The sequence below is a fragment of the Branchiostoma belcheri genome, unplaced genomic scaffold (assembly GCF_001625305.1).
Source record: "Branchiostoma belcheri isolate BF01 breed outbred unplaced genomic scaffold, Haploidv18h27 scaffold552, whole genome shotgun sequence".
In the NCBI taxonomy this organism is placed as follows: Eukaryota; Metazoa; Chordata; class Leptocardii; order Amphioxiformes; family Branchiostomatidae; genus Branchiostoma; species Branchiostoma belcheri.
The window spans coordinates 10,535-21,528 of record NW_017804190.1 but is presented as its reverse complement, the minus strand read 5'-3'; the positions used below and the strand labels follow the sequence as shown (position 1 = coordinate 21,528).

The window sequence follows — 10,994 nt, the reverse complement described above, 5'->3', positions numbered from 1 at the left end:
AGTAGAAATCGGCTAAGGGGGACATCATTGGCCAGAGAAGTTGGCCTGAGCCACGGAGGGTCCAGCTTGCCTGCACAGGCAATGATGTCCCCCTTAGCCGATTTCTACTATTCATTCAGCCTGCAAAGGAGTCTAGTGGAGACTAGCACTAACGCGTGAAATATATTTAGAGCAGGGTAGTACAATGGGTTTACAAGAGGCGGAGTAACGGACATGTCAATTCAAATAAGGGATTTAGTGTCTTATCGGGTAAACAAATACATAAGTGGGAGGGGCTCTGCAAAGAACAAGCTTTGGAGTTATCTTGGTGGTTCAGCAACAATTTTTTTCTTTGTAATCGTCTCTCTGCACAGCGTTACCTTTCAGACATTCCATGGCTTTAACAAGAAAGTAAACACAATGTGTACTAGAAGCGACATCATGCGGTGTACGCTGGAAGGGTAAAACGGGACACAGGACAGGTGTACACATGGTGACAAGCAAACTTGACGCCGCTCAAAAGCATGTAACGTTATACCTGATTATTACGTTGATTCTAATGATTACGCTAATTTAGGGCATTTAGTAACTGGTAAAACCCCAGTGATGAAGTAGGACCTAGTTTGTTTCTAGTAGTCGATATCTTGAGTGTTGAAAAGTTGTTGTGGACTTCAAACCCAACATGTAATCACAAGACGTGATAACGGCACACTCGACTGGTGACGATACAATACTCATGTTCACCTGAGTGAGGGAAAGAAAGTCGTGTAAAGTGCCTTTCTAAAGGGCGCCACAATATCGTTGGCATGGCACGCATGGTTCGAACCTGGGACCTCTTGGTTCCACCTTTTCGCCACACGACCCCACCTAAAATCGTATTGTACATAACGAAGATAACAACGTCGGACTCAAAATTATGATTCGTCGATCCTCGCCGGCGCCAGAGACACACACAGGTAATACATAGCGATTCCACAAGCTCACATACCTCCACCCTGTACACAGTATGGTGACTTGTTTGGGTTTTGTCGTGTGTAAAGTAACGGTAAAGTGAAACGGCGCTGCTTCATGCGGAACTAAAACCGTATGCAAATTAGTGACCTTAACCCATGACGTCATTCTGTACTTGCGTTCGGGTCAAAGGACGGTAATATTGCGTCATAGCTACGCGCCAAATTTCAATCCACCGACATATTCATATTAACGGTACTGTCAGCCTTTGAAAGCTAACCTTCAAAGACTAAGTAAAATTTGACAAGTTCCTTTGCATGTACTTTAAGAGGACATCAAACGATAAATACTTCCTTTCATGGGCGCACGATCACTGCTAGGTAACTAGCTGTTTGCCATCTGCAAAAACATCCTGTTTTTAATTTGGGGTGTAACAAAAGAAAAAAAAGATAACTAGATGTATAGAAAGGAGCTTTTTAACGATCATTCTAGTACTAACATTCTCACAATAACGGTACATTCTATCTAAAGTCATTCAAATGTCTTCTATCTTTTTAGATGAACTCACATATTTTATTCTATTGTGTGGTCATATTATAGATACAAATTGATGTTTTAAACGTTGCTCCCATCGCACACATGACATACATGTATGTATTTATTGCATAGTGTGTCCGTGCCGAAGCCGGCATTTCTTCTGCAGTGTACGGTACAAACGGGCGCACACAGAGACCAGCACCAAGGACAGAACGCACCTGTTCCAACACCGGATTTCTACAAGGATTTTACTGTGGAATTCTTTGCGTTATTTTCTCGTCATCTGAATCATACTTCACTGTTTTAATCTCTTAACCAGCTGTGACACTGGAACAGAAATAAAAGTCACCAGAATGCGAAATTATACACAAGCTTTACTGTACAGTGCACATGTGTCGTAATCACAGTGTACTGTGTAGTGTTGCAAATCCAGATGTCATTGTCTTGTCTACAGAGATTAGTCCTGAAGCATCACCATGGTAACCAGAGTCTAGACAAGGCTCACCTGGTGGAGATGTTCTACAAAGCAGTCACTCCTAAACCACAGAGGAAGTACAGGTACTTGTAGGGGCTGAAACTGGTTGGGCAGTAAGGGTATTTCCTAAAACTTCTCTTTGACTAGCCTGGGTGCCAGACTGTTGCTAGTGTCAGTATACAGGCTGTCTTCTTGCTTTCGGGGCCAACATGTCTTCAGGGAAATTTTCCACACTATTTGAAGTCCTCATCAAAGTACTTGCCCATACTTCAATCTCAAAATTTTTTCTGCATCAGGTAGCAACAAGGGTCTGATTCCCAAAAGTAGAAAGGAAACAGGGGGTTGACCAGCTCAAATTCCGGCCACAGCTGATGATAGTAACAAAACCTCAACTTTGACCTACATTTTCCATGGTATCCATCCGCCTGGCCAGACAAGACCTAACCACTCACATCTCTCACTACGCCCACTAAACTGGTGAAATAAACGAAACTTGACCAATATAGGAAAGTTTGGACCCTACCTGCGCCTTCCAGCCCAGAAATCTCCAAAATGGACCAAAACTTTCAAGAGAAAAAAGGATTTTTAAAGGTATTTTTGACCTCTACTGCGCAACGCAAATGTGGTGTCTGCCCTACAACCCCATCCACCTACACTTCCACCCCACTCGTAGACCACCCTGCTCTTCCCCACACCCCACTGGTAGACCACCCTGCTCTTCCCCACACCCCACTGGTAGACCACCCTGCTCTTCCCCACACCCCACTGGTAGACCACCCTGCTCTTCCCCACACCCCACTGGTAGACCACCCTGCTCTTCCCCACATCCCACTGGTAGACCACCCTGCTCTTCCCCACACCCCACTGGTAGACCACCCTGCTCTTCCCCACACCCCACTGGTAGACCACCCTGCTCTTCCCCACACCCCACTGGTAGACCACCCTGCTCTTCCCCACACCCCACTCGTAGACCACCAAACCCCAACTTAGGCCATAATTTGCATAATTGATATCTGTTGATGTTTCACGTGCCATAGATTAAATAGGTAACATGTATAAAAGTACTATATATAAAACACTGTAATTATGGTTCCGGGTCGGAGTTTAAATCTGAATCTAAGTAAGTGCGCAGTAAATCTCCGGAAACGTGACTTTGTTTCGTATGTTTTGGCCGCGATATCCCTGATAGCGTAATATCTGTGTACACATTTTCTGAAAAGCCTGCTAGTTTCAGCCTTTATGGGTGTTGTAATGTTGGTGGTCCAGCGAAGACTTCCAGGTATTAGTCCGCGCGGATGGTTATATGGCTTTTTCATCTGATCCCCGGGATGGTGCGTTCTATATGCGTTGTGGGCGTGTTCGGGCCATCGAAGATAGCGGTAAACGTATCGCATCGATTTTAATTAAATTCAAATTTCGGAAACATTGTACTGAGCTTCTTCGAGTACTAAGCCGTTACCCAGGGAAAATTCATTTTTTTCCATGCAGCCATGGTTAAAAATGACGAAAAAATGACCCCTTACTTAAAAATGTACTTTTCTAAGCCTTATTCACCCCTAAATAAATTGTGCGCACAAAATATCAATCAAGTCTATTGATAAGCGGCACAGCACCCCTTTCAACCGGAAGAGTTGAAAGGGGTGCCCTTCCGACCTGCCTTTATGCCGAAGAAATGACAGCCCGTCGGTCTGAGGGTGTCAAATTGCTACGAATACGTAAAGAAACCTTATAGAATTCTAGATCTCTCCTTACTCATGCAAATTAAGTTGTCATTTGCATAATTTGCATCTAATTATGTACATTTCTCTTTCAGCTACTTACATACCAAAAATGAAAATAAGTTGTGCCTATCTGGACTTAACGTTTTAGGCTTTAAAAGAATTCACCAGAAAGTCCCCTGCAGTTCCAGAACAAGCTGCAACGGGGACCAAACCCGCACCACTTTAAAGCCTTCTGTAAACCAAGTTCTCATGCAGTGATCCTCAACTTAGTGCCCGCCCCTTTCCTCTATTTCTCGCATCAGGGACTTTTTCCTTTCCACGAGTTTTTCGTACGTTTCCTTCACATGTTCAACGACTTGACCAAACATGTCAAAAGTCTCCAGGTCAGACTTCCCAGCGTTGGTTTCTCGGGAGAAATCCCTTTCCTCGAAGACTTCCTTGCTGCCGAGGACCTCCCCCTTCTCCTGCCAGTTGGCCACGATCATCTTCTCGTAGTTGACGTGGAAGACGAACTTCCGAAAGAGGTCGGCCTCCTCAACTCCGTGCTCAAACAGATGTGCGTTGTCACGTATGATTTCCTCAGCCTTCAGATCCAGCGGATGCATGACGTAAAACAGAAACTTGCGCCATCTCGTCAACAACCGTACCCCTTCATCCGTTGTGTCCGGGTCCCGCCATTTTCTCTCGGCTTCCCGGAGAAATTTCACCAGGTTGTCGTGACCCTGGAGAGCCTCCTTGTAGCTCCTGTGATTGGCCAGCCTGTTGCCGTACAGAGGACCGTACAGCTGGGAGAGTTGGCTGTTGACGTACGCCAGGTTGTTCCTGCGAAGCTCCAACTCTTCGCTCTTGCGGGTCTTGTACAACAAGGTTCCGATTCCTACACCTATAGAGATGGCCTGCCAGGGTAGGTCCTTCCAGTGGAACCTCTCCTATATGGGGCAACGTAATAATGAAACAAATGAAGGTGCCACAGTTAATTTTCCTGGCTTATTCATGACAATGAATGAAAAAAAAAGTTGTTAGGACGGAGGAAGTATGCACCTGCCCATGCATATTCTTTGTCATGTCGCACCGACAAACCTAGGTAGCTATGACATCATGATCCAGAATCATCATTTTCAAACAAATTCTGTTTTCTATTTCAATTCAGTTTTAGCTAATCAACTTCTTAAGTTTGCTTGTAGACTTTCCATAAACATAAACCTGTAGTTTATGCCCGCAGTCCATATGAAGCCAATCTATTTGGCTCAATCCGGATAATTTTATCCTACTGGGAAAAAGCGGCCTTAGCCTCTACCGGGCTTCGGGAGGTGGCTGAAAACAGAGCATACATTGACCAAAAAGAGAGATAACATGCCAGATGAGGTGTCCGCTGGAGAGTACAGTATTCCGCACCCAAAACTGTACTCTCTGGTGGACCAAGTCCCCTGGCATGTTATCTCTCTATTTGGCCAAATTCTACTCTTTCCAGTCGCCTCCCGAAGAGTGGTAAAGGCTAAAAGGGTCTGAATAAAACACGCTACCAGCTCACCTCATCTTTTGTTGCCTCCGCAGCTGTCGCCATCCCCCGCCGGTGTCCGGACCGCAGGCGGAGTGGAGTTGTAGCCGCCGCCGCTAGTCTCCCGGTCTGCAACGGTCTCACTTGTCGCCACAGCAAGGCAGCCGTCTGAGCCATCATGCTTAATATATAAGAGAGGATAGTGTCAACACATCAAATATATTTAGAGCAGAGTACAATTGATTAACACCATAATCGATTAATAATGTGGGGGTCGGTTTCAAGGGAAGGGAAATATGACAATAGATACATTTTAGAGATTCACTGATGTTTCAGATACAATCCGGTGTCTTTCATAAGTGTGTGTGAATACGTAAAATATTACTGTTCCATATTCTATATGGTAAGTAAACAGTTTCTATTCATTTCACTGATGAAAGACGGGTGGTATCGGAAACGTCTGAATTGTTTAAATGTATTAAATTGTATCCAGATTAAAAAAAACATTGTCAATATGGGGGATAATTTTTTTAAATGGATGATTGTGACTTGTTACAAAACACTTCAAGAGGTTCGGTGTCACCTCAGGTAAACAAAGACAGGCAGAGTGCGCAACTCGGAACCTAGAGGTCCAGGGTTCGAGTCCTGACATGCCACCGATCTAGTGCCCTTGGGAAAGGCACTTTACACGACTTTCCTCACTTTGCTCAGGTGAAAATGAGTATTGTCCTGTCATGTATTTGTCCCCTGCGTTGGTGGCGGCATTAATGTAAGTTGAAAAAACTTGAGTGTGCCGTCACCACGTCTGGTGATTACAAGTTGGAATAAAAAAAAGACCCAGAAGGCAGGGGCTCTACACAGAACGAGCATAGGAGTTACCTGTGGGTCGTAGTGGTTCGGCAACAATTTTTCTTTATAATCGTCGATCCCGGGTGACGGTTGGTTGATTTGCCTACCAATAATTTGCATATGTCTTCAAGTAATTTGCATGTGTATGATGTAAATCAAAACAGCGACCGTTCGTATGGCTTCACCCTACAAATTCAACGAGCAAGTAAACACACCGATGTGTAGAAGCGGCATCATGCGGTGTTCGCTGGAAGGGTAAAGCGGGACACAGGACACGTGTACTTAGATCACATAACTAGTAAGGCCACACTGATTTAATTTTATGGATGACATCCGCGCTCGCATTGATTTTCGCCTGTCGCCCTAAAAAAAAAAAAAAAGATCACCTCCACCGAGGCTCTGGCCTGGCTCTAGGCCTGGGTAGTCAATGGTAGTCAGCGACAAAACGGAGCCGAGCACCAAGGCTATCGAATTCGAAGCTCCACGACTCAAGAACTCAGTACATAAGTACAGTACCGATTCATAAATGCCGCAAAAAGCCAGTTAGTGCTGGATTGTCATATACGTCGCTAATCCTGTCGCGAATTCACAATACCAGCTTTGAATTCCTGTGGTTTACTAGCATTTTTATTTTTGGCCGGAATTTTTTTTTTATTCGCCCGCGCGCACTAATTTGGGGGTCTTCAGAGGATGTCATCCATAAAATTAAATCGGTGTGGCCTAACTGTTACTACAAGCTAGCAAACTTGACACCGCTCAAAAGCACGTGCCAGGCAATTACGTTGATTTTAATGATTAGGTTAATTTAGGGCATCTTGGAACGTCAAACCCGTGAGTGAGTGTTGTAAGGTATGTATGTGGTGGACTACATGTAATCACAAGATATGGCGACGACACACTCGCAAGTATTTTCAAAACTTAATTTAGTGCCACCACCAACACAGGGGACAATACAATAATCATGTTCACCAGAGTGATGTGGGAATGTCGTGTGAAGTACCTTTCCTTGACTAGTAGCATGGCAGGGTTCGAACCCGAGACCCCTGCGTTTGATTCTTAGCGAACACTCTACCGTCACGCCACACGACCCCACCTAAAAACGTATTGTCATTAAGAAAACAGCGTCGTCTATTCAAAATGATTCGTCGATCCCCGCTCATTCACAACAGACACACACTGGCTATACATAGCTATTCCCTGATGGTAAGGTCACATACCTCCACCCTGTATGTTCTTGCTGGTGTCGTGTACGACACAGTACGGTGACTTGTTTGTGTTTTGTCGCGTGTATCAAACGCAAAAGTGAAGCGACGTTAACTCGGCTGCTTCATGCGGAACTAAAACCGTATGCAAATTAAAGTGACCTTAACCCCACTGACGTCATTCTGTACGTACTTGTGTTGGGGGTCAAAGGACGGTATTGCGTCATAGCTACGCGCCAAATTTCAATCCACCGACATATTCATATCAACGTTACTTTCAACCTTTGAAAGCCTACCTTCATAGGCCATTAAATAAAATAAAATTTGACAAGTTCCTTTGCATGTACTTTAAAGAGGACATCAAACGATAAATAAACACTTCCTTTGATGCGCGCCCGATCCGTGCTAGGTGACTGTTTGCCGTCTGCAAAAACATCCTGTTTTTAATTTGGAGTGTAACAATTAAAAAAGAAAAAAAGAAAAAAAAAACTAGATGTGTAGAAAGGAGCTTTTTAACTATCATATTTTGTAATTTTTCGGCGAAGACGGAAACGGGTCGTGTCAAGCTACCCACGACAGGTTACTTACACGTGCGTTCTCTCACCAATACGCTCCTTCAAAAATATATAAACAAAAATGTCAAAAACTCCGCTGCATGCAGTACCATAACAAGCCGCCAATGGACCCAAAATCTAAGGGGCACGCCCAGTTTTTTACCCCTATTGAAACCTATAACTATAAGGCATTTTGATTTGACCAATGCCAGTTTGCCACGTCTTTAAGGGCACTCCTATTCCAAAGGGGGCGGGGTTTTTCACTATTCATGTACCTATCAAGCGGCCAGGGGAACCAGTCGTGGACGGTGGCTATTTACCGAGACAGGACCGCCGTGTGGTGGCTAAGATTGCTCTTCATTGACATGCTACAGGCAGGTAGGAACTTTTCCAACTGAGACTTACAGATCAGATGCCCTGGGGACGTGCGAACTTTACATAGACCTGCTGAAGTCCTCTGATAAGATATTCCCCTTTTTTTTCTGGTAAAAACTAGCTCAAGTTGGTTCCCCTTCCCATCGAAACATAGCAAGTGTGTAAAGACTTCTGACTTGTTTAACAGTACACTTCACGAGAAGTGAATACATAAAACTCAACAAACGGACTGTTTCACATGCGGTGCTACGTACCGATAGATGTTAGTCCTGTTGGCTGTGGGAAGAACTATCACGTATGGATGCGGGTTGCGGAAATGTGCGTGTTGGTCTGCCAAACCGGTTCAATTCGCATTTTTTAAGAAAATGTATTGCATGCTACCGAGTGTACGATTCCACTGAGAATAGGTTATCGATAACAGCCCGTGCCTGTTCATAAGAATTCTTCGCTATCGACAGATTATCCCTGTTAACTCTTATCCTGCTGGATTCTTGTGTTTGTGATTTCAGGGTTACAGTTTTGCACTAGTGTACAATGTTTCAAAGAAATCCTAATAGCATCAGGACTACATATATGAAACCAAATTTAGCCTTCTTAGCATATGTTGGGCACAGTACTAGTCCTGGGACGGTGAAACTGCCTCGCAATTGTTGGGAGCAACAAGAGAAGTAACTTTTTCCACTACTGGTAGAATGTTTGGTAAGGCGACCACTCAACCGTCTGAGTTAAGTTGGTGAACACCTGTTCTCAAAATCGACGGTTACTCCAGACCTGTGCTTCCTGTTAGTAAGACTTTTTTGCAGGTTATTCACAGTATGTGCCTGTGTGAATAGCAACTTTGCAATCTACCAGTATTTAATATTCATGAGACATATTTTGTAACGGCATACGATAAGTCCATGACAAGGAAACTAGCTGCTCGGTTGCTTTAAAAGAAAGGCTACGATCGTGTGGCAGTGGAATGCACACCTGGCGCGGAGGTCTGTTTTCTAAACACAGATAAAAGTTACTAAACAAGGGCAAGGAGCTAACTGAACTTGTATTTGTAGTAAATAAGGAAGTTATTGCACCTTATACAGGTGCTAATTCATATTCAATAGATACCATAAACGTACCTGTCGTTTGAATTTACTTCTTCACAAGAAAGATACATTGACAGATTCAACCCGTTTGGTGCCGCTCATAGAAGCTTATAACTTGATTCGCTAGGATGTAATAGTTTCACTTTTTTGTAACGGTTAAGTATGAACAGTTTTTGTCAATGATATTGCTAGCAGGTAATTCCCTGACTTCGTACCAGCGAGAAAAAACAACACAAACACTATTTCTGTGGTGTTACACACCGGTGAAGTAACTCAATTGGCAGAGTGCTCGCTTTGTAACCGGGAGGTCGTGAGAACCCCGGCCGGGTCATACCAAAGACTTTAAAAATGGTACACACTTCTTCCTTTGCTTAGCACTCAGCACATATGGGAAAGAGTGTGGGAAGGTCAAACACACAGCACTACGAGCGGGCTAGCCCCCTGCTGTAGTGCCTTGCACAACTGTGTGTCGCCCAAGGGCTATGGAAATAGAGATGGGCACCATGCTCTTCATATCTATAGGGTGGAACGGGACCTTACATCTCGCGACGTTCTGGCATTGTCCCATGACTCCCAGCAGCGTGAGCTAGTATCAGGTTCACCTGGAGTATGTTGTCGCCACAATCCATACAAATGTAGAGATCAGATAACTAGCCCCTGGCGGCTATGGACTGTTGCGTCTTTTATGATTACCTTCGCCGAGAAGGTTATGTTTTCAGGGGCGTTCGTGTGTCTGTGTGTGTGTGTGTGAGCACGATAACTTGAGAACGCCTGGATGGATTGTCTTGATATTTGGTAGGTAGGTAGGTCTTGATGAGACCTGGAACTGATTAGATTTTTTGCCCCCTGGCGGCTTGTCATGGTACTGCAGCAGAACTTCCGGTTTTGATATCTCATGATCCAGGCATGCTAGGGTCACAAAATTTACATGGTATATAGCTCTTGTGTTGGAGATAAAGTGACATAAGTTTGAGCCCCCTAGCTGCTTGCTCTGGAACTGCAGGGGTGTTTGTCGAAAAATGTTTAAAGGAGGATAACTCAAGAACCGATTAATGGATCGTCGTGATTTTCGGTATGTAGGTAGCTTTAGTGATTCTTGACATAATGATATTACAATTATGCAAATATGGATGTAATTTGCATAATTAATGAGGAACATAAAGAAAGTCATTTGGCGAAGGTATGAGATCGTGGAACTCTAGTTGTTTATCCATTTAACCAGGATATGTGTATCGTCTACTGGCGGTTTATGAACATTCCTATAGTGAGATAACCCCTGACACAATATCTTAAGTTGTTGCAACGCCTAAAGGTCTAACAACCGAGAGACAAAGAAGACGACTAGTATGTCGCATATCTGGAGCTAGCTCATACCGAGCTCTTTTGTAGAAAAAGGAAAGCAAATTCACCATGCTGTATTAAGAAGGCAATGCTTGGCAATGCACGAATGACTGCATCTGTGTGGGCTTATTGAAGAGAGAATGGATAAGGAAAACGATTCTATTCATCATCCGGGTTCAACGCCACCAGTTGTAACATGATATTTCCTTTCCTTTTCCTCGTTTCTTTCTTCTCGATGCACTTCTTTTGTCGATGTTGCAAGAGCACACCAGACATTGGACTTTAGCGTTCTACAACTGTATTTCATGTTCCTAGTGAATTCTTTCATCAGTGACAACTTTGGAAGGATAAGGATACTAACCTCCAAATTTTCGATGGCTATCAGTCCATCTTGTTCACGGAGTGGCCTAATCTCGCGCTCTCGCGAGAT

The 10,994-nt window shown here is 44.0% G+C and overlaps 3 protein-coding genes across 4 annotated transcripts in view; 1 reads left to right on the top strand and 2 right to left on the bottom strand.

Moving 5' to 3' along the window:
• LOC109481442 overlaps positions 1-1,060 on the bottom strand; it is a 2,385-nt gene extending 1,325 nt beyond the window's left edge. The window contains exon 1 of the mRNA XM_019784026.1: positions 968-1,060. The gene's annotated coding sequence lies outside the window, so the exon portion shown is untranslated. The remainder of the gene's footprint in view (positions 1-967) is intronic.
• Positions 1,061-3,929: 2,869 nt separating this feature from the next.
• LOC109481443 lies at positions 3,930-7,363 on the bottom strand. 2 transcript variants are annotated; one of them, XM_019784027.1, is made up of 3 exons: positions 7,228-7,363; positions 5,195-5,342; positions 3,930-4,592 (listed from the first exon to the last, which is right to left on the bottom strand). In XM_019784027.1, exons 2-3 carry the CDS (start codon positions 5,339-5,341, stop codon positions 3,930-3,932), a joined length of 810 nt encoding a protein of 269 aa, XP_019639586.1. In that variant the 5' UTR covers position 5,342; positions 7,228-7,363. The 2 variants fall into 2 exon arrangements, with proteins under 2 accessions (XP_019639586.1, XP_019639588.1); XM_019784029.1 differs by lacking the exon at positions 7,228-7,363 and adding an exon at positions 6,041-6,122.
• Positions 7,364-8,115: 752 nt separating this feature from the next.
• Positions 8,116-10,994, top strand: part of LOC109481441 (angiopoietin-1 receptor-like) — a gene marked incomplete at its 3' end in the record, with an annotated part of 13,251 nt that continues 10,372 nt past the window's right edge. Inside the window, exon 1 of the mRNA XM_019784025.1 lies at positions 8,116-8,144. Within this exon, the coding sequence (XP_019639584.1) occupies positions 8,132-8,144 (13 nt within the window). The remainder of the gene's footprint in view (positions 8,145-10,994) is intronic.